The 22,501-nt window shown below is 45.2% G+C and overlaps 1 protein-coding gene across 1 annotated transcript in view; it reads right to left on the reverse strand.

The window, feature by feature from the left end:
• Positions 1-339: 339 nt before the first annotated feature.
• Positions 340-22,501, reverse strand: part of LOC120850624 (AP-4 complex subunit epsilon-1-like) — a 37,967-nt gene continuing 15,805 nt past the window's right edge. The window contains exons 13-19 of the mRNA XM_042287283.1: positions 12,494-12,588; positions 10,690-10,911; positions 9,499-9,591; positions 8,734-8,836; positions 6,705-6,837; positions 4,201-4,300; positions 340-429 (exon numbers count right to left, since the gene is read on the reverse strand). Coding sequence (XP_042143217.1) covers positions 355-429; positions 4,201-4,300; positions 6,705-6,837; positions 8,734-8,836; positions 9,499-9,591; positions 10,690-10,911; positions 12,494-12,588 — 821 coding nt within the window. The 3' untranslated portion in view covers positions 340-354. The remainder of the gene's footprint in view (positions 430-4,200; positions 4,301-6,704; positions 6,838-8,733; positions 8,837-9,498; positions 9,592-10,689; positions 10,912-12,493; positions 12,589-22,501) is intronic.

The following is a 22,501-nucleotide window of genomic DNA, read 5'->3' on the forward strand; positions in this document are numbered from 1 at the left end:
TTGTTAATTTACAGAATGGGTGATTACTAATTTATGAGGAATTAGTAAATATGCCCAATGAACTTCAAGAATATTACAAAAAAGAGGACATATTTTAATGAAGGGACGAATGCGAATGGTGTTAAATTGCCACGTTTGACGCAGAATCAAGCCTCCGCATCCGCTGAAAGGCCGGTGAGCTTTTCTCCGCATCTGCCGGTTTTGCGGTGAGCTTTTCTCCGGTGAGCTTATCTCCGGTGAGCTTTTCTCCGGTGAGCTTTTCTCCGGTGAGCTTTTCTCCGCCGCCCGAGCTGGTGATACATGATCATGCTGAAAATAAAAAATACAGAACAAAGTGCACAAAGTGGGAAAGCATTATCTCCTTACCATTACTGAATGAGTGGAGGTGAATAAAGACCTCATTAATTCTGCATCCTCTGCTTTGGGGTTCTGAAAGATGAGATGAACCAAAGGTGCACACAAAATGTCAGAAAAACTTCAAAGGATCAGGTACATCAACAGAAACTATTTGAGAGCTAACATACTAAATATATCACTAGGTGGTCGTCTCAGGTGGTATGCTTGTCCTAAAAATAGATGTGCTTGTTGTGCTACTTCACTTTCCACATAGAACAAGGAAAAATTATAATGCAATCAATGCAAAGGTGCAAGCCAGCTGGACAAGAATGACAAAAATAATTTTTGTCATTCTTGTCCAGCTTATTTGCAGCTTTGCATTTAATTACATTATAATCATAACCTTAAAATGCAAGCCTTTCACTCTTTTTGGTGTTAGACTGGTGGCAGCTGATAGACACTGTCTGCTCTACTGACGTCTAACCCCTGGTTAGCTCACTGGAAACGGAGAGGTCCCGGGTTCGATACCTGGACCAGGCGGCTTTTTTTGGTCGCGCACCAGTCACCTAGCTGTGTTTGGAGACTTGTGTTTGCCCTTTGTCCCTCTTGTTCCCCTTCTCCAGATATTGTTTTCAACAAGGAAACATACAATGTTTTGTCCAAAATATTTTTGGTAATGGCTATCTCACTAACTGAATTTTTCTTATTTGTTGCTCCATAAATGAACCGACAACAATATTATTTCCTTTCCTATACAATCAAACCATACATTTCTCGTGGTTTGATAGGAGTACCAATGTATACCATACACATAGTAAATACTGAGGGTTTATGTGCCATACCTCGTAATCTGTAAAACTAGCAAACATTCTTTGTTTAATTAAACTTGAGGAAGAAAACAAGAAAGGACGGACAACCAAAAAGGTTGTCCGTCCTTTCTCGTTTTCTTCCTCAAGTTTAATTATCCTATACCAACCCGCTCGTCCCGTCCTTACATTCTTTGTTTCTTGTTACACTATGAGGATCATTATTCTTTGAGGTGACCCTTGATTAAAGCCATTTTAATTAATTTTCTTCTTGGTCATAAAAGCAAATGCAAGTCACAAATTGCTTCCCTACAAAAAAATGATACACTCATGCAGGACAAAGATCACACACCTTCATAAAGTAGCATTATAAACAGAGTAAAGCAATAACCAACAGTTGGCACTTAAAGGGATTATAAAATTATTTTCATACTTTGACTGAAAAGTGCTCAGAATAAATTCTTCATGGTCATACAGCATGAAACAGGTAGCATTGATTTTTATTTGCATATGGAAGAACAAACTCAAACTTGAAATGAGGCTCATATTTGTCTTTTCCCGTGAGCTACTGCTGTATTTTCAATACAAATTAATGGTAGCCATGTGCATGTGATACATCCAGTACCACTACCGTAAAATCCCGAGAGATGCCCCACCCCCGAAAGATAGCCCATCCCAATTTTTGGACTGATCTGCTATATTCTTTTAAACACCGAAAGATAGCCCACTACTAGTAATAATAGTGTTGTGCATACCGTAAAAACCCAAACATAATACGAGTTTTTTTTTTTTTTCAAATTTTGTTATGTAAAATTTGCGGCTCGTATTATATGCGGGTCCTAACAATTTTCTGCTTCGATGAGGCGCAATCTAACGCTGTTTGACGTAGCTTCGGTTTCGAAGCAATAAGGCGCTCAAAACAGCTATCATCATCATTAAAATCACAATGTTTGAGGCGCCACCATCCATCAACAGTGGTCGTGTTCCAAAATTTACTCGATCTTACTCTAGGGTAAGGATTTTGTACCTTGGTGTTCCCAAACCTACCCTCGTCCAGCGCTTTTCAATCTGTGTTGTGACGTGACACGACCTGCCGCAGTAACTCGGATCCATTTCGGTAAGATTTGGAACACAGCCAGTGAGGCTCGGCAATGGCGTTGGCGCGAAGACGATAATCGACCGCCTTCAAAAGAAAAGTTCTTTTGGTCGCGGAAGGCATCGGCAACAGGGCAGCCGGACGACAATTCGCCGTAAATGGGGGCAGCATCCGCTGATGGAGACGACAAAAGTAAGCTCTGTTTGCATGCAACGGAACGAGAAGAAGCTTTAGGGAGCCCGAAGAATGGCGTGTTCGCCGACGTCGAGGCAAGTCTCAGCGACTTTGTAAAAGAGCAACTTGAACGACACTTCGCCCTAACTTTGTAAAAGAGCAAAGTGAACGGTACCTCGCCGTAAACACCGAGCTGCTGCATGAGAACTTTGGCGAGCCGACATTGGGTTACTCGCTTTATGTGCCGTGCCAAGATTTCACTGCGTCGGAGCTCGCTCGTCCCTCGTTCTTTCAATTGCGGGATTTCAAATGCGCTCGACGGCACTGAAGACTACGCCTTTGGGAGGAGGCGTCGAACAAGGAGTCTGACGGACGTGATGACAGTGATTAAGGTTCAGTTATGACGCAAATAAGGAATATTTTCGTAGTCTTGATTTTGTTTTGTATTATACGCGGATAATTTTTTTTTTCGCAGTCCTCAAATTATGTTTTTGTATTATCCGCGGGTTTTTACAGTACTCTTCTACTGGTCCGTCGTTCGTTTGCGCTGTATTCTTGTTCCAACAAGCTTCGAAGGGACACAGCCTAAAAATAGCAATTTTTTAAAACTTTTCTTGATTGTACACCGAAAGTTAGCCCAGTTCATATTTTCACCCGATTTGCTCTTGATGTTAGGTGGGCTATCTCTCGGGATTTTACGGTAGATGTATTATGAAGGAGAACGATCTCTTTGCAATGATCAACCTAGGTAACCCTTGTTAAGTCAGGCTTCTGGAGTTGGAGCGGAAGATTTGCTGCAATGACGCAATAAATCCTCAGAAGTAGCAAAATAAATAAATCATGAAGCTGGAAGTGTCACCAGAAAGTCCAAATGGTGACCCTATGACATAATCACATCAGCAAAAAGTCACATCTCCAATGTCGGCTTTTGTCTCATGGTCCTCTTATTATGAGCTCGACAAGCGACGTCTTAGAAAGTTGCTAGTCAGACACAGTCCAGATTACTATGCTTGCAGACAACTTTCAACAGCTATGCAGACAAAACCATGGCCGCAAGTGCGCTTACTCATCTCGAGCGCCTATTAAAGCTGTGCACGTGCTCTCTTCACTTCTGAAATGGCATTGGAAGTTGTCCACAAGTATAGTAGTTTACATCAGTAGCGTAGCCAGGAAAAAGGGGGAGGGAGAGGGGCAGGGAGGGGGTGGGGGGGGGGGGGGGGGGCCTTATGGGGCTGAAGCTATTGTTGGAAATGCAGTCGACCTTTATACTCGGGGACAACTTTTCTTGGCATTTCTGGGGAGAGGAGAAGAGCCCGTGCACAGCTTTAATCAGAGCTCTAAATGGGAAAGGCCCAAGCAGCACAGAGTTGGCCAAACATTGGCCGATGGCTGGCAATAGTCCTTTGGCCCGTGGCCAGGCAATGGCCAGCCCTTGACCGATGACTGGCCTTTCTCTGGCCGTTGGCCAATGGCCACTGACCATCAGCCAAACTTTGGCCGTTGGCCAATGGCTACTGGCCACAATACCATCCCCAGCCATTTGGCCATTGCTTGGCCAAAATCCGTGCTGCTTGGGGGGAATGTGTGCCTGTACCTTTCACTGCATTGCCAAGAAAAGTTGTCCCCCAGTATAATAAGCACATGTGTGATACCCCCCCCCCCCCCCCCCCCCCCCCACATCAATCGCTCCCTAGGTCAAGAAGGTTTCTGCCCTCCTTCCCCCCCCCCCCCCCCAAAACAAATTCGTGGCTACACCACAGGGTAGCACTTGTTCTTGAAGAGGCATACCTTAGAAGTGTTTTCTAGAGCTGTGCTCGGCATTTCTACATGCACATCCTTTACTTCTTTTTTCCTGCCAAGGGCAGACCATGGCTGTTGTTTTACAGGACTGAAACAGCAACAGAATTATATGCAGATGAAGAACTATGGTGCCCATGGCTATTTGCACCTGCTCAGCACTGTTGCATGAAATGTGACCATAAAATTAGACCACCACTACTCTTTCAGGACAGCAGTCAGCAAAATCTGGCAGTCCCAGTAAACAGAAAACAAGAGATCACCATTCATTTCTCATAAAGTTTAGAGGCTGAATAGGGGTTGTAAAACACAATATAGAGTAGCACATTTTTCATAATGTCCTTCAATTTTTTTTTCTTGAAACCGAACGAATTATAAAACAAATTCCACTGACTTGGCTTAACAAAAATATCAATCTAATCAAACATTCTGTCTCCCACACAAGAAACACCATCAATGGTGTCAAAGTGGAAAGAATGAGACGGAACGACAACAGCAGGCTATTTAAGGAGCTCCACATATACCTTTAGAGGGGGAACATAGTTGGCATTGGAGGCCAATGAGTCATTGTAGTTTAAAAGTAAACATATTAGACAGAAGTCTGTCTGGTTGGGGAAATAATTATTAAAATATAGCCGCGCGCCCAGGTGGGCCAAGCAGGCAGCGCGCTCGTGGCCTAACGGTTATCGCGCGTGCCTTCCACGCAGAAAGCCAGGGTTCGATTCCCGGCCACGAAGACGCATTTTTGTTGTTTCTAACGTAATGTTCTGGTGAATTCGAGAACTGTGATGCTGATTCGAGGTTAGAATGTTAACCACGCCGAACCTTCTATGCCGATTGTTCCAGAAGCCCACGCGTGTACAAAAGGGGCTCCGTGTGGCAAGCCGGGGTCAGTTTCGCCCCAGCGTTCGACTCTGCTGTCACGCCGATTTCGACGCCCGCGACGCTCTGCTTTATTCTGTTCCCTTTTTTATTTTTAGGCACAAGTTCGTCCATTAAACGTTTAGTTTCTCCAGTTATTATCGCCTCCTCGCTTGTCATTCGTGACAATATGACGACCAACCAATCCCTAAATCAGGGGCCCAACGTTTCGAAACCGGTTCGGCTTCTTCTTCAGGGGCGACTATGGAGGAAAGGAGCCGCAATCTTCTTTTTTCTCTATGACGGAGTCGAATGTGCACGATCCCATCTTCTTCCTCTTTGATCGTTTTTTGAAGACACATGGTGGAGCCGTTCACATACACAGATGGCAGTGCGCCAAGAGACCTATTAATGTTTGTTGGTGTGGTCTGAATGTACCCAGATTCAAGGAAGAGCCTTCGGCGAGGATTAGTTTCGATGTCCAGGATGTGTATGTTTAGAAAGTCAATGCGGTGGTCATTTTTTTCACAGTGTTCAGCAACCGCGCTGCGCTCTTGATCGAAGTTGCGCACATCAGCCTTGTGGTGACGAATTCGTTCATGATAGTTGTTTGTTTCCCCGATGTACGAGGACGGGCACTCCGTGCAGGGAATCTTGTACACCACACTTTACACTTTCTCTTTAGGGGGCCAATCTTTTGGTCGTGGCATAAAGCGTCCAAGGGTTGAAATTGGCTTGTGAGCCATCTGAATGCCCTCCTTTGCTAGCACCCGTGCCAGCGCTTCACTTGTTCCCTTGATGTACGGGACGCTGATGCGCGTGGTTGGCCGGCGTTTCGTATCAGCCTGCGACTGGCGGTGTTGTCGACTTCGGTTTTGACGACATTAATAGGTCTCTTGGCGTACTGCCATCTGTGTATGTGAACGGACTCCACCATGTGTCTTCAAAAAACGATCAAAGACAAAGAAGATGGGATCGTGCACATTCGCCTCCGTCATAGAGGAAAAAGAAGATTGCTGATCCTTTCCTCCATAGTCGCCCCTGAAGAAGCCGAACCGGTTTTGAAACGTTGGGCCCCTGATTTAGGGATTGGTTGCTCGTCATATTTTAAGTCAGTGTGGTTACACCTTTTTTTATGGGCTACACTGTACTAATACTAAAACTTTTTTGTAACATATCGCAAATTTCTATAGAGCATGAGGCAAGCAAAAAGGTATTATTGTTAAACATTTTTTCTACTGTTGTTCTGCATTTTGTATAACTACAATGTGTTAAAAATGATGACTAAACGACAAATGAGTGTGGCGTTGAAGCATGAAAGTTCAGTAAGAATGGAAATGGAAATCACCAAAAATTAAAATATGAGCACTTCATGTAGTTTTTCAGTAATGTATATCAAAATAAGGCATAACAGCAAAAGTGCTAACTGTAGTCAAATTCAAATGTACGCTTTCATACCTTTTTGAAGAATGCTAGAATGCAAATAAATCAAAACCTTTCACTACAATGTGCCACCAACTAAAATAGGGGTACTGCCTCAAGTAGCCCGACATCAGAGATATAAATTGAACGCCCGTCTATTCTACATAGAATACAATGCCGAATATCATGAAATATTGCTTTCAGGTTCCCACCTTTGATCTGACACAATTTCCGAAGCGAAGGAATAATATTCGGGAGACAAAACGTCAGTATCGGCTGTTGAGTGCCGAGAAGAACAGGTTCCAACTTCTGAGAAGACTGCCTGGGAAGATGACGTTGGTATATCTGAGAAATAGAAGAAGAGCAACTGATTAACATGGTGACATTGTCACATTAATATGCACACTCTTTTTACTCGAAAACTATACTTAGAGCATCAGGACTCCCTTGCTTCTTTGTCAAATGCCACCACACAATCAACATTCACTCCAATGTTACGATTATTTGCATGCTTATTTTACACATTTTTATACACCAGACTTGAGGGTTCTGCCATCTTGTAGTGTAGAACTTCATGGGGCCCCTTGACGACAAGAATAGTTATGAAACGCAACTCAACATTTTAGACTGAATGCTGAGATATAGTAAAGATGCCATGGACATATGTGTTGTCAAGTCAAATGTTGGAGTCTTATGTTCCAAAACAACGAAGCACAATTGGCACGCTCCAGAGAAGGACTGAGAATTAATATAGACCACCTGAGAACCTTTTGACGTGCAACCAAAATCTCGGTTACATGGCACTTTCTTTGCAATACACGAACTCATCTCTGTTCAACACGGCGCGGTGGTGGCGCGTCGGACGCACTTCTGGTCCGGGGCTGTGGGCAGAAGTGCCCATGTGAGACGTGTATTCCTGCGTTGTTTTGAAAGAAACCAGACAAAAACCTGCCTTCTCGTCAAAATGCTATGACTGGGGCTGTACAAAAAGAGTCGAGAAAGGTTTGAAGGTCAGTTTTCATGCGCTCGGATCGTCCGAGAACGTGGATATGTGCCGTGAAAAGGGAAAACGAGACGCCATCGGACCTTGCTTGCTTAGACGGGAAGCACTTTGGGTTGAATTCACGAATACTTCTGGCCATCAGATTTCTTTGTTTTGTTCCAACATGAACGCCGGAAAACCGTCAAGTTGTACGGACCACCTGCGGACTACGTTCAGTGCGTCTTCAAGTTCAAACGGTCGCCTGATCGTTCCAACTGTCGTCTGCTCTTTCAAACGTTTCTGCTTGTTGTCTGCTCTTTTAGAGGACACCGGCCCGTAGACCAAACGTGGGCCCGGTACTTGCGATAAGAAGTAAGCGCAGGCTTCAAAAGACTTAAGTTTGAAGGTTGGTAAGCAGACTCGACGTAAACAGCAGATACAAAGAGATGTTGATCATTGTTACCAGTGGCCATCACCGACTTGTTATGCCTGATTCACTAGGTTAGATTCTACTTGCGAGTTTCAGTATCGACGTCGACCATCTCAGCTACAGCTCACACTTTTGCAGTTCGAGCGACGTCGCTACTGAAAATTGCGAGAGAAATCTCATCATGTGAATCAGGCTTTAGCGTACATTCTGCGGCGTCCACGCGGAATGAATCGCCGCATGTCAGATTATTCACTCGAAGTTTTGCGGTGTAACGAGCCTCATTAATTTCGCTGACGCCGCTCAAGTAGTCAGACATCGTTAGAAGGACGTAAAATCAACAATTCCAACGCAAAAAAGAGCGCGGGGGCTCACACCGACGCCGACAACATCGCATTTCAATGGTTTGTTTATGGGCGACGGCGAGCTTTTTGCCCACACCCCCATCGCGCATGCGCGGCGCCGCTGGCATTCACTAGGGGCGCTCCGGGCGCTCCGGTTTGTTTGTAAACATGAGTTGGTGTATAAGCTTATTCCCTCAGATTGTGAGCACCTTGGCCAGGATTCGAACCCGCCAACCAGGGATCTGTAGACTGGCGCTTCATGTCAGAGCCACTGAGGCCAACTGCATTTGTTGCGAGTTATTTTACTGAGCACAATATAAAATATTTCGGTGTTTGCACACAACACTGAAAAAGGCCCCAGCACCCGGCATTCCTGGCAAATGGTAAGTCAAATTTAATTTTATGAGCCTTTCAAAGGAAGACTAAACAAATGAGTATTCCATACTGTAATAAAAAGTGCCTGAGAAAATACCAGGTAGCTCCCTCACCTTCGAATGACACCAATGGAAGTGCTCTTGACCTGTATGGCACTGCGCCATTCTCGAGGGCTTTACAAACATAGCCATCCAAGAATGACAATGTTGTGTCCACCTGCAACAAAAAAACACAGAAATGATTATTTCTTACCTCCAAGTTGAAGAAAGGGAATGACAGACATAACAGAGCTCACACTGCAATCAAGTCCTAGAAAAATTTTGTGCCATTTATGCAGACAAATAAAGCTACCCAAGCTTAACGGTTGACTTCTTTGATCTAGACAAGCATTGACACCGTTTGCAATTTTTCAAAATAGGTTTTCTAAAGTTCATGTGAATTTGCCTTTTAACAAATGCAGTTAAAAAAAAGAAAGATAAGGTCAAGCACTGAGGCCTTATTTTACGACAAAAAATATGAGATTGAGGCAAGATGCAATGAAAGAAGGATGGAGAGTATGCAGACGCGTAAAAACTTTTCAGCACTTCCATATTGGTTATACACACTCTTTCCGCAGTCTAGGGTTTCCCATAATAAATGCAGTCGTGTTCGATGCGAAATGCTGCCGCACCATGGTGCCACTGTCTCGCCGCACGCTTCCAATAAGGCTTCTAATTAAATACATTTAGCTGTATGGACAGACAACTAACTTCTGCCACTCCTAATGCAGTCCAACTTTCTCCAACACCACTTCAGTTTACCTTGCCACACAACAATGCAGTCAAAAAACAAAAAAACCTATTAAATTCTATTTGAAGTAAACTATAAAAATGCTTCACCTTGATTTCATCTTCTCTGAAGTCGGACATTGCAGGAACATTGCACTGTCCCGTCGAAAGTACTTTGTTCAAATTCAAAAGCTCCCGCAACCTCTGAAACAATATTGAGCGTTACATTTACAATTTCAATAATACTACCTCTCTCTACACCTATGTTGCAGCTGTGGTTCAAAATTTGTATTTCGGAAATCCACGGATAAGGTGCATGGCTAACAATATTTCCAGGATGCACCGTGACGCACAAGTAAGCTATGTACAATCACCGACCGATTATTCGGATTTCGCTGGGACCGAAAAAACGTCCGAATAATAGAGCAGTCCGAAAAATCAGCAGATTGAAAAACGTGCCTTTATTACTTCCAAGTGGGTTTAAAAAAGCCGTAAATAGTGCCTTGTTTCAGGTTACGCCTGCGTGCCTTGTTTTAGGTTACACCTCCGTTTTTGTTCGACAACTTTCTGTTAGCATGAGAATCGCTGCCTTCTTTTCTAGCGTTATGGTCGAGTAGCAGAGTAACAGATGGGGCCATGACGTCCAAGCCAGCGTTGTCCAAACGAGATCAGAGGCGCGAATCCGCGAGCGCAGAATGGCGACTGGCGACATGAAGGAACGAAAAACAACGCAAAATTATAATAATGGTGATGACTATGACATGCAGGTAAAGGGGAAAAAAAGGGTTAGCATAGTATCACCTAGCGGTAGGACTCAGGAGTGCTCAAGTCACGCTGCCAAACCAAGCCAATCCATTGGCAGCCAACATAGAATTCAAAATGGCCGCTTCTCGATGGTGTTTTCCGCTGATCGCTCGCGACGATTTTGTCCGAATAATCGAACTTTCGGACATCAAGCTGTCCGAAACATTGGTCGTGAATATACACTATTTCTATGGGGTAAGTCACGGTTCCACCTTTAGGTTCGAAATATCGAACAAGTCAGAGTCTGAAAAAACGGTTGGCGACTGTATCAGAGGATACTTGAACCCTGAGATATGACGGTGCCAATCCATCAACCAGAAACCTGTGTATTCTTTATTTTATGGTATCAAAGTTTGGAGAAAGCTTTCCTATTAGTTTGGGTTAGTGATTACCTAACTCCTAATATTAAACTACAGCATTAAACTTAGCGCTAAAAAAGTTTGTTTGATTTTTAACCACCCTGCACAAAGAAGAAAAAAACTTCTAGCCTATAAATACCTGTTTGATGAGCAGATTTGGAGCCTTGTCGAACAGCTGCGACAAAAGCTGGTGGTCGTCCTTAAGTGGCTGCTTGGAGAGCATCGTCAGCTTGAAGAGGGAGCAGAGGATGTTCAATGAAAGCTGCTTGTGCTGACTATGCTGCTCCAAAAGCAACATCAATCGTTGCTGTGCATCTGACAAGGAGCAGACTGATGATGCTGATGCCACCTCCCCCAATGCCTGCAAAATGTTTTCATTTACTACGAGAATGAGTTCATAAAATTTTGGAACAAACACTGGAGAAATAGCTGCTAGATGCTTTTTTCTTTTTCCAGTTAGCTGCCCAATGGTACTAGTACTCGGGGGTTAAAATGCACAACAATGGCCATGACAGGCAATAAACAGCATAAAAATAGAACATAAGCAATGCATCAGTATTTAGTTGGGAATCCTGACATTCAGGCTCGTGGCCAGGGTCAACCAATGCTTCGGCAGTTTATCACGGTTTTACGATAAACATGTCAAATGGCAGAATGCATCGAACCAAACTTTATTTTTATGCAATGGTTACTACTACTTCAATCTTATGGCTTTGTCTCTTTCCTAACAGAAGCACCTTTAGCTTACAACAAATGCTCAAAGCTTAAATAAAAAGTCCCAGGACACCTAAGCACTTCTTTGAGTTGTGAATGGGAAAGCATGAATGTCGTTCTTCCGCTCCGTTAGTTCGTCTGCGGTGTAGTGGCGCGGACGGGCATGTTTCACTACTGCCGAGTGGCCAACGGCCGAGTGCGCAGTCTCGTGAAGTGGTCGCGCTGCACTGAGCTCGGTTGTGCAGCCTCTCCGAAGTTTGCTCGAGCGGGCTGCGCAGCCAGGCCCGTACCTCTTACTGGCGGCCGAGCCGCTGCGTGCTCTGCGCAACCATGGAGAGGGCTTCTCTTGTGGTGTTTTTTGGAACTATGCAGCGTGAGAGCCAATGAGAGCCTATCCATCAGATTGCGGCTTCACTTCACTCCATTGGGACAGAGGAGTTTAGGTGCCATTTGGCACGGCTTCAAAGCTGATGACGTTGGTTTGCTCCATGGGACAGTTAAAGGGGCACTGACACCCCAAAGGTCGTATTTATTTTTATTGTCTAAAACGATGCAAGTTACAGTCATAGACACGCAAAATAAACCGCATCGCGAAAAAAAATTTTCCCGCGCGCGCGCGCGCCTTTTTATTTTTGGCGTTTGATTTTCCCGCCTCTCGCCTCCTCGCTTCTTTTGATCGGTGACGTCAAGAATCATGAAATTTAGAAGCTTTGTAGGCGACATCTCTATAACATTTAATTAGGGCAATCCTAAAACATGTTTTTTAACGCAATTGCGAGCGCACTACGGCCCTTCTTTTTGAAATACCAAAAATGGGGAGTTCGTTGTGGTGCCGTCTCCTGGATTTGTATCCTCCAACGGAAAACAGGCGACACCGCTCAAAACCGGTCTGCCGGAACGCCGCCGCTCGCTCCTTTCCCCCTCGCTTTGGGTCGCCATGGAAACAGCAGGGAGTGGTGAAAGAAAGGGGACTCTCAGGTCTCCGCAATTTTTGACGTCAAGGCACCGGCGCCGATCGCGCGGGAACTTCGAATTCGGCATTTGGAAATTGTTTTTTTACTTCACAAATACTGAATTCCCAAATTTCAAAATTTGAGGGTAATGTCCCGGCATCGTTTTCAATCGTTTCGGATAATAAAAAAAAATATGATTTTGATGTGTCAGTGCCCCTTTAATGCTTTCGAATGAAAAAAAGTGCCATTCGTGCAGAACAAATTCTGGGAGCTTACCCAAGCCATGAAGTGCACTGCTGACGTGCAGTTTCTTGAGAGGTTGAGATCTGCCTGAAGCACATGTGGCATAATGTGCTGGACAACAGATTCTCCTGCACAAAGAAGCGACTTCTTTTAATGTGAAACATTCTTTGGCTAGTTGTTCCGGATTTTGTGAAGCTGGACTAAGTGAAGCCAGAGCAAGTTTCTCCGCTAGACTTAGCGAGAAAATAGACGTCATGTGACCTCAACACCAATTCAGTTTCCCCGCAAAATTTAGCAGAAAGAAGGACGCCACGACTTCGTACCACATGACCTCTACACAAATTCAGTTTCCCAGCTAGATTTAGCGGGAAAATTGAAGTCACGTGATCTCAGCACCAATTCAGTTTCCCTGCCAAATTTAGCAGAAAAATGATGTCACACAACTTCGTGTCACGTGACCTCTACACAAATTCAGTTTCCCCGCTAGATTCAGCTGGAATATTGACGTCAGATGACCTCAACGCCAACTAAATTTCCCCGCTAAATTTAGCGGGGAAAATGATGTCACATGACTTCATGTCACATGGATATAGGTGCTCTGAATTTTGTGAAGCGGGATTAAGTGGAGCCGTATTAAGTTTCCCTGCTAGATTTAAGGGGAAAATTGAAGTCACGTGACCTCAACACCAATTCAATTTCCCGCTAAATACAGCGGAGAAAATGATGTCACATGACCCATACACAAATTCAGTTTCCCCGCTAAATTTTGCGGAAAATTTTATGTCACGTGACTTACACAGAAATTCAGTTTCCCCACTAGATTTAGCGGGAAAATCAACGTCATGTGACCTCAATGTCAATCCCGTTTCCCTGCTGAATTTAGCAAAGAAAATGATGTCACCATGACGTCATGTCACGTGACCCATACACAAATTCAGTTTCCTCGCTAAATTTCATGGAAATTTGACGTCACGTGATCTATGCACAAATTAAGTTTCCCAGCTAGATTTAGCAAGAAAATTGGTGTGCACTAACCTCAACGCCAATTCAATTTCCCCGTAATGTCAATTTAGTGGAAAATTGACATTACGTGACACCGATTGCATATCGGTGCAACCACAAGCTGCAGCGCTCACTAAATGTTTGTAATGCTAGAACGTTTCACATATTCAACAGAATTGCCTAGCAATTTGCCATACATGTTTTTTGTATGTGCAATGTTCACATGCCAAAAATGCTTAATTAATTACTACCATAGCTATGATTTCCCATTGCTCTTCAAAATAAAGCAGTTCCTTTTTACATTTAAATCTCTTTGTGGTACAAAATGAGACTGCACCTCCTAATCAGCTAGAGTTGCCTCAAAAGGAGTATTTAACGGCAAATTAATAGAAGTTTTGAGAAACTGATTTAAAGGCCTCTTTGAGTTCTACAATTGTCAATTATGTCAATCATATTTTATACAAACATTTATTTTTTATTCAGTTATGTGCAACTTACACATACCACAGAAAATGCTTCCAAGTCTGAAACTTTGTCTCTCATATGAAGTAAACAAGTTATAGTTAAAAAGGATTTCAGAACCACTGCGGACTAGTTTGTTTCATGTTGCAAGCTGAGGTTGTTAATTAACACCATGCCAACTGTATGCAATCAGGATTCTTTCAATAAGGTTGCAATTTTTTATGAACAATATGAAGCAGAGTTCTATTCCACTGATATTTCCATGGTGCCCTAAATCGGCTGTAAAAAAAAAAAAAAAAGGTCAGTACTGTATAAAGCATAAAATTGAGTAAATAAGTCAATGTTTGGCATCACAAGCAAACATCTCCAATGCTTTCCATATATTAAAAAGAAAAAAACGTGCTTGAGTTTTTTTTTACGTAATTTTCGAATGGGTTCTATTTGCATCTCCTATTTGCCTTCCAAGTAGTGTTTTCCAATTTATAAGATGGACATTTTTTCCAAAAATTTCGGCAGTGCATCTTATACACAGGAAAATACGGTAGTTATTTCATAATCAGAAACTGATAGAGTAACATGAATGGTTAGCATCCTGATAGGGCTACCGATAATAGGAAAGCTGTCTGCAATTAAAAAAAGGATTTCGCCAACAACTAAGAGCACTTCAAACAAAAATCTGCTTCCTTCAGGATAACATAAGCGACCGCGGCAGACGTCTGGTTACGAGTGTAAAATGACAATTAGCGAATTCATAACTTAAAATCCACTAAACAATTTTTGAAATATTTGCCTTAGCTGGCACATTTAAGTTTACTCTCTTCGTAAAAGTATGCCATCGCTGTCGTTAAAATTCAGACAACCAAATTCTGCTCTGTGCTTTTCTCTGGCAAATTTCAGCCACGAGGGGACAGATATTAAAATCAAAGCCGAAAAAAGCAAAGGAAGTCACCCCAGAAGCAAATCCCACCTGCACAGTGGGCACAAGTAGCCGGTTATCGTGAGCTGATCTGACAGCATTGCATCATCAACCGGCTACGTGGTTACAGAAATGGCACACTACACTATGCTGTTTTATTGGCCACTCAGCCTTTAGCCAATCTTTCCTCGAGATTCAGCACGGCCAAACTTTAGACAGCCTAACTTTGCCGCTGGATGGCACGAAGAATAATTTAGCATTCTGACTTCTATGAACTTCTATGGCGTAGATGAGTGTTTGACTTGTTTAATGCTTATAAAATAATGAAGTGGTTCCGAATTATATCTGGAGCGGAATGTCCATCCGAGTTCTCGTGAGTCTCTTGCTCTTTTTCTGGTTCCGTCGTCGTTGCCTATTATAGTCCCCTTCAGCTGCCCCCCTCACAGGAAAGTAGGTGGCAGAGAGGCGTAGCCCATGTGACGTGACGACGGCGGAGCTTGTGTATAGTGCGTGGCCAAGGAAATGCAGACGGTTGGCAAGCAGAAATATTACGAAATGCGCGAGTCTCGGTGACCGTTGCCAAGTGGGCCGGTTTAAGTGGGCCAACAGATACTGTGTCTGTTCGACCACCTAAGTCCAGGATAAAATGCTCGTCTCATCGTTCCACGACTTGAAAGGGTCCATCATATGGCAGTAGCAACGGCTTTCAAACTGCATCTCGTCGGACAAAAACGTGCGTGGATATTTGGAGATCTTGTGGCACATATATCGACACCCCTTGTTGGTGTTTAGGTTGCACTGCCTGAACTTGTGTTATGGCAGCTTTTAGTTCGCTAGAGAACATTCCGGGGTCAGGCTTGACTTTACAATTGTTCGGGGTAAAGAAAGTCACCGGGAAGGCGAAGAGTAGTGCCATACACGAGCTCTGCTGGGATGCGCTTGAGATTATCTTTGAACGCAGATGAAGTACAAGGAGAATGAGAGGCAGCTGTCTGGCCAAATGTGTTGGATCCCCCTGTGCCTTGAGTGCCGACTCGAGCGATCAATGGTATATTTCAACCATGCCATTGGCGATGAGATGGTATGATGTTGTGTGTATCCGTTGTGCATCGAGAAGTTGTGCAAGGGAATAAAATAAAGATTCAAACTGCCGTGCCCAATCTGTTATGTTGGATGGTACGCCAAATCTTGCCACCCATCCACTCACGAATACTTGTCCGATGGTACCAGCTGTGATGTTGGAAATCGGGAAGGCTTCTGGTCAGTGGCGTAGCCATGAATTTGTTTCGGGGGGTACTGAGGTGGCTGGCATGTCCATTACTTGGGGTTCAGAAAGGGGGATGGGGGGTCAAGATGCATGTGTATATTATAGGGTCGGCTGGATTTCGCGGCTGAAGCCCCTTCCCCTGGCTATGCCCCTGCTTCTGGCCAATGCATAAATCTGTCTATGCAGGTAAGTATATAGGTGTTCGCATCTGATGGAAATAATAGGCCCACAATGTCAAGATGAACATGACCAAAACAGTTGGTCGGTTCCGGGAAGGAGTGAGAAGGTGCCGAGGTATGCCAATAAATCTTTTATTTTTTGACAGCCATACTGTGAACAACTCATTTTTCGTGGGCTCAATATTTCACGATTTAGGTCAAAGCTGAAGTTCTGGAATCATTTGCGGGTTCTAATTTTCGCAACGCGGTGGGATCTCAATATAGATGCCAATGTGTTTACATTTTACCAGAATTGTTTGCGGGACCTATTTTTTCGAAACTGTAAGAAATTCTCGAAATTTGTGAAAATTAGGTTCTCGCAAAAATTAAGTCGTTTACAGTCCCGTGTATTCCGGACTATAAGTCGCACATCCGCATATTGAGCCGTTTTCACGGAAAAGATTGTATATAAGTCGTTTGCGTGGTTCACGTGATGAGTATTTCTTAGTTTACGAGCATCGATATTGTGAAATCGACTTGATTGCATGTACCGTTTGATGTGCAACTTTGACGTTTTGACTCGCAAGAAATACCCATAGCACGGTGCTATCTGGTGGGGGCAATTGAGTGTTTCGCAGCAAAGGGACGTAAAACGCGCAAAATGAGAGGGTTGTCAGCTTTATTTGAGCGAACACGTGCCGAGCGATCGAAAGTTTACCGAGCTAGACACTCGTGAACCATGCTTAGGACCACTAGGCCTAGCCTAGGCCAAGTCCCGGAGATGATGCAAGCATCGATGCGCGGCAGAAAGATAAACCTTGACATACTTTTTTTCGGTACATCTAAAAGATTGGCTAGGCACAATCTTTCCTTTTACATGTAGTAACATGGCTGGAGCATGGCAGAAAGAAACTACTCATCAAATGGAAACTAAGAAACACGCAAGAAAATATTCTGCAATGCGTGCATACCAGCCCACTTACCTTTCAGTGTTACTGGACTGAAGCAAAAGAATATAAAACCATGGCTGAATTAGGCAACATCAAAAACATGCTGTAAAAGCTTTATTCTCACTGTCTTGCACACCCACATTGAGCAGCTTAGGGGAAACCACAAAAATTTCTCGCTTTCCGAGTCAGTTACGAAAAGTGCAGAAGAGTGTGGCGACAGCAGTGCTTCCTAGAGGGGGAAACACCATCTATGGCCATGTAGTTACGGTGCTCTACGAAAGATGGCGCGCGCCACATAAAATAAATGACATCGCATTGTGAATTTAAAAAAAAAAAATGCATATAAGTAGCATTGTTGTATAAGACACACCAAGAAAAATGTTTAAAAAACCTCGACTTATACACCGGAAAATATGGAACATGTTTGTGTCCATTCTCTGGTGTCCACATTTACGCCATGCCAAAGGAAATATTCAGCTACGAAGCGCTGTGCCGCACGTATGACAGGCTGTAACAGTCCACGGAGTACTTTAGAGACCTGGCAGGGGAATCCCACAGGGACAACCGGACGAGGCACTCCAGTTGATATATCACAACGAGAATAATCACAAAGCGTCGCCTGGGCACCATGTGTAGAGGCGATGCCCATGAACTTGATGAGGGACGTATTATTCCAAGTTCAAGCATGTGGGCTAATTCTTGTTCTGTCACCTTCAAGCGATTCGGGTGTAGCCGACGTGGTCGAGCATAAAGTGGTTGGCCCATCATAACAATGTGGTGGGTCACGTCATGTTTGATTGGATCTTGAGAGTTACGAGCGTGGGTTAGCAATAGAAAATGTTGAAGTAGAGCTTAGTACATCGACTCTACTTGTTAGTGCTTTCTAGAACGTGTATCAGATACAGTGAGTGCTATTCCCTCAACCTTGAGATCAGTCGTTGGCTCTACTGGATGCTTGTTCAACATATCAACAAGGAGGTTGAAATGCCGGAGAAAATAGGCACGGGTAGGCAATGCCTACAACTAAAAATATGCATTGGAAAACTCTCCGATGTTGATTGTCAAAACTCTTACTTTAGTTTGCAAAAGGTGTTTTATTGACAGCCTGAAGGGAGGAATGCAGCTGCTGAGGCTGATGAAGAAGGGCAGATGTAGACAGTATGCTTACTTCGGCGCCAGAGTCGATAAGGAGACGCTGGCCGGTATCGCAATCTGTGATGAAGAATAAGCGGCCAGCATCCGTCTCAGCACCACTCGCCACTTTTGGTGGTCGGGGCTGGCATTTCCCGTCACTGTGCAGAATGGTGTGCAGTTTCTGGCTATGCCTCCGAATGTCCACTGGTACCAGCACAATCTAGATTGCAGTGAAATTAAGCGATTCCGAAGATTGCAGTCATTGTTGCGTTGCCGAGACGTCGATTAAGAGTGCAACGAAACTGCAGCTACATACTTCATTTTTAAGTTCAATCAACTCTCGTTGAAAAACATCCTGTAGCTGATGACTGATGAGTAGTTGTGGAGAAATTGGTAGATGGTGAATCAACAGATGCTTTTGTCGATACTTGGTTCATGAATTCTGCTACCAGTAGTGTGGCAACCTCTATAATGATCTGCCAGCTGTGCCAGGGCGGGCAACTGGAGGTCTGGCGCTGTGGCAAGCACCATGCAAACATTGGTCGGTAGTCGTTAAAGAAATAGTTCCTTCAGAAGCGACGTGTCAAATGATGCTGCCCTCTCGCTGAGGAGCTGTAGGAAGTGTCCGAGCAGCTGCGGGGGTCTGCAGTCACCGAGTTCTTCACTTGTCAAAAGTTGGTGTAGGTGGCAGAGTTCAAATTCCGACGTGCGCTTCACCAGTTCTGTTTTTAAGGTGGTGTAAGGTTCATTTGGTGGTAAAACGAGGACTGAATTCCGTACTTCAGCTGCAATTTCGGGTGGAAGAGCGGAGGCAATGTAGTTGAACATGCGGATTTGTGAAGTGATGCGAAACGTAAAGAACTAGATTTCGACTTGAGCAAACCATACCTCCGGATCAGCGGTCCCCGTACTTTGGAAGACAAACATGTACGGATGAGATTTTGCCTGCCGTGGAGTCTTCATTGTTGCTCATGACGGTGCACTGAAGGCAAAGTTACTTTGTCCAGGTAACCACTTATAACTTGAGTTTAATGCTAATAAAATAACAAAGTGGTTCCAAATGATATCTGCAGCGGAATGTCCAAGCGAGATCTCATGAGTCTCGGGCTCCAGTCTTCTTCCAGTTTTGTCGTCGTCTCCTTCTATAGCCTGCTAGAAGTGACAGGCAAAAAATCTCTAAATAGAATGTGCCAGATAAATAGAGTGACCAGACGTGCCGTTTTGGCCGAGACAGTCCCGTTTTAGGCTTTCATTTCTGCCATACCATCTTTTTGGCTTAACGGAAGCTTATGTCCCATTTTCGTGGGAACATGCATAGTAGTTGTGAAATCAGCACAAAGCAAATGGAAGAAAACCGAAAGAATGTTTACTTGTTACAGACGTAATGTTATAGAAACCTATTATGTGTTAGCTCGGCCCAGCTCGTTTGTCTACTTGTTTGTCTTGCCTCGGCGGGATCTGTAATGGATCCTCAATACGTGACTTTTGCGAGCGCACGGGGTTGCGGGCCCCGCTTGTTTACGCTTCGCGAGAGCGTGAACTGAACTTCGCCCATAGCGCCTGCCTGGGAAGAAGAGACCATTTGTGCCTGCGTGGGAAGAAACCTCAGATAGAACGACCGGAGGCACGCCACGTATATGCACGCAAAAGAGACCATGTAATCAGAAGTTAATCTAGTATATTAAACGCTATTTCATTTTCTCAAATCAACGTCGTATTATTAAATAACGGAACGTCAGCACCCGGCCACTGCTGACATGGCGCAGCCGACAGGATCCGCAGAATCCAATGAAACCGGTGACCACGCCTTGATCACGGACTCCAACAAGGGAACGGAAACCACCAATCAGGACACCATGCGTCAAGAGATACAAGATATCAAAATTCAACTCCAGCAACTAATCCTGGCCTTCAACCACGCGCTTTCAACACGACACCCAGAAAATGGCGTCAACGTGACGGACGGAAACGGACCAGAACGAGAAGTAACCACGACGGATGCTTCTGCGCTGGGCACGACAACGCAGGTGAGCGGCAACGCAACAACGGTTGATTTGCTGTCGGTCATCGTCCAAACGCAACAACAACTGGCCGAGACCCTACGACAGTCCACGAGGCCCCTCCACGTCCACTCCACGAGCGACACTTCGCACGCGATTCCCACGTTCGAGGGGGAGTCATACGAAAACGTCGCTGAGTGGCTTCGAGAAATCGAACGAGTGACTCTCCTCGCAAACTGGACACCAAACCTCACTCTGCTCAACGCCGTCACCCGCCTTCACGGTGCCGCACGAGACTGGCACAAGTCATACGGTTCCCGGATCGACGACTGGGAAGTATGGAAGGAAGCCATCAAGGAACGCTTCCAACGAAAAATGGGACTTCAACAATTTTTGGAGTACCAGCAGCGCCGACAGCTCCGCCACAACGAGAGCATTGCGCAGTACATCTACGCGAAGAATGCCATGCTCGAGCGAGCTCCCTGTGAGCTAGGAGCTAGCGAACGGATCTCCTTAATCCTACACGGAATCACCGAGGACAAGTGGGCCAATCCCCTGGCAGCCTAAGGCTGTAAATCAGTCCTCGAGCTGATTGACTGCGCGACGACTTTGGACCACCGCCGTCCCAGAGAAAAGACTCAACCACGCAAACAAGGCACGCACAAGCATTCGACATCAACGCAGCAAACGACAGGCGCCCCGATCAGCACCCTGACGAATGCCCCATCGCCGAAACCCTTCAAACGCACGAGGCAGAGCAACTGTTTTAATTGCAACCAGCCCGGTCACTTCTCCAGGGACTGTCCAGAGCCAAAAACTGCAGCGACCATTCGTGCAGAGGAGAAACGCGCACAAAAGGGCACGGGTCCAAACGAGAAGAATGTCCACTGCTTCTTGCGCACGACAGGAAATTCTCTCCCCATCGTCACCGCCTTCACGGATAACCGTCCTTTGAAGGCGTGCATAGACACTGGAGCCAACGTATCGATCATCGATCCCAGGGCACTACCCCAGGATGCTTGCGTATCGTCGTGGTCCCGGGCAGAGGAATTCGTCAACGTTTTGGACAACAAGCTGACGCCTGACGAGTGCACGTCTCTGACGATCAGCGTTGGATCAATGACGGTCAAGGTACCGGAAATACTCATTCTTCCGCTCCCCAAGTCAATTGACCTACTTCTCGGATCAGATTGGCGCCAACTCGCTAACGTGGAAGTCACGTTTCACGTTTCGAACGACATAACCATCGTTGAACTACCTAAACGTTACGATTCGCCCGCCGAGATTCCAAAGACGACGATCTCCGGAGAAGCTCTGGTGTCCAACTTTCACGAGAAACTGCCCCAAGCCAAACGCCTGGCCATGTTCGTGAAGTTCGAGCCAGCACGGAATGACATCGAAGCAGCCCTAATGCAACGAATCCACACGGCTGTGGACAGCATTACCGAAGACGCTTCGCCGGAAGAACGCGAAAGACTTTTTGGGATACTCACAAAACACCACGCTGCGTTTACGACGGTGGAGGAACAACTGGGCACCTGCCCACACGCCGAGCATTCCATCGAGCTACGCGACGAGATCCCCGTGGCGTCGCGGCCCTATCTATGCTCCCCAGCCGACCGGGAATTCATCAAACGACAGGTCGAAGACTATTGGGAGCGTGGAATTGTTCGCGAAAGCCAAAGCGAATATGCTGCACCGACGCTTGTGGTAAACCAGCCGAACCATCCCTCGACTCCCAGACGAATGGTTCACGACTATCGAAAATTTAACGCCAAAACAGTCAACCCGCTGTACCCCATGCCTCGAATGGATGACACACTCGACGATGTAATGAGAGACGGCTCCCGTAACTTTACTGTTATGGACGTCAAGACCGCATTTCTCACCATCCGAGTGAAGCCGGAAGATGTTCACAAGACAGCCTTTGTCACTCCAGATGGCAAGTACGAGTATCTCCGCATGGCCTTCGGGTTCTGTAAAGCGCCCCAAACTATGCAAATGGTCATGCGAAAAACTTTCGACGGACTTCCCTGAACAGCAACGTACATGGATGACGTTGGCCAAGGCGCAAAAACCGTAGCTGAGGCTCTCGAACTTCTAGACGAAGCCCTACGACGCATCGTTGTGAACGGACTCCGCGTGGACATCG

The sequence above is a fragment of the Ixodes scapularis genome, unplaced genomic scaffold (assembly GCF_016920785.2).
Source record: "Ixodes scapularis isolate PalLabHiFi unplaced genomic scaffold, ASM1692078v2 PGA_scaffold0__279_contigs__length_252992795, whole genome shotgun sequence".
Classification (NCBI taxonomy): Eukaryota; Metazoa; Arthropoda; class Arachnida; order Ixodida; family Ixodidae; genus Ixodes; species Ixodes scapularis.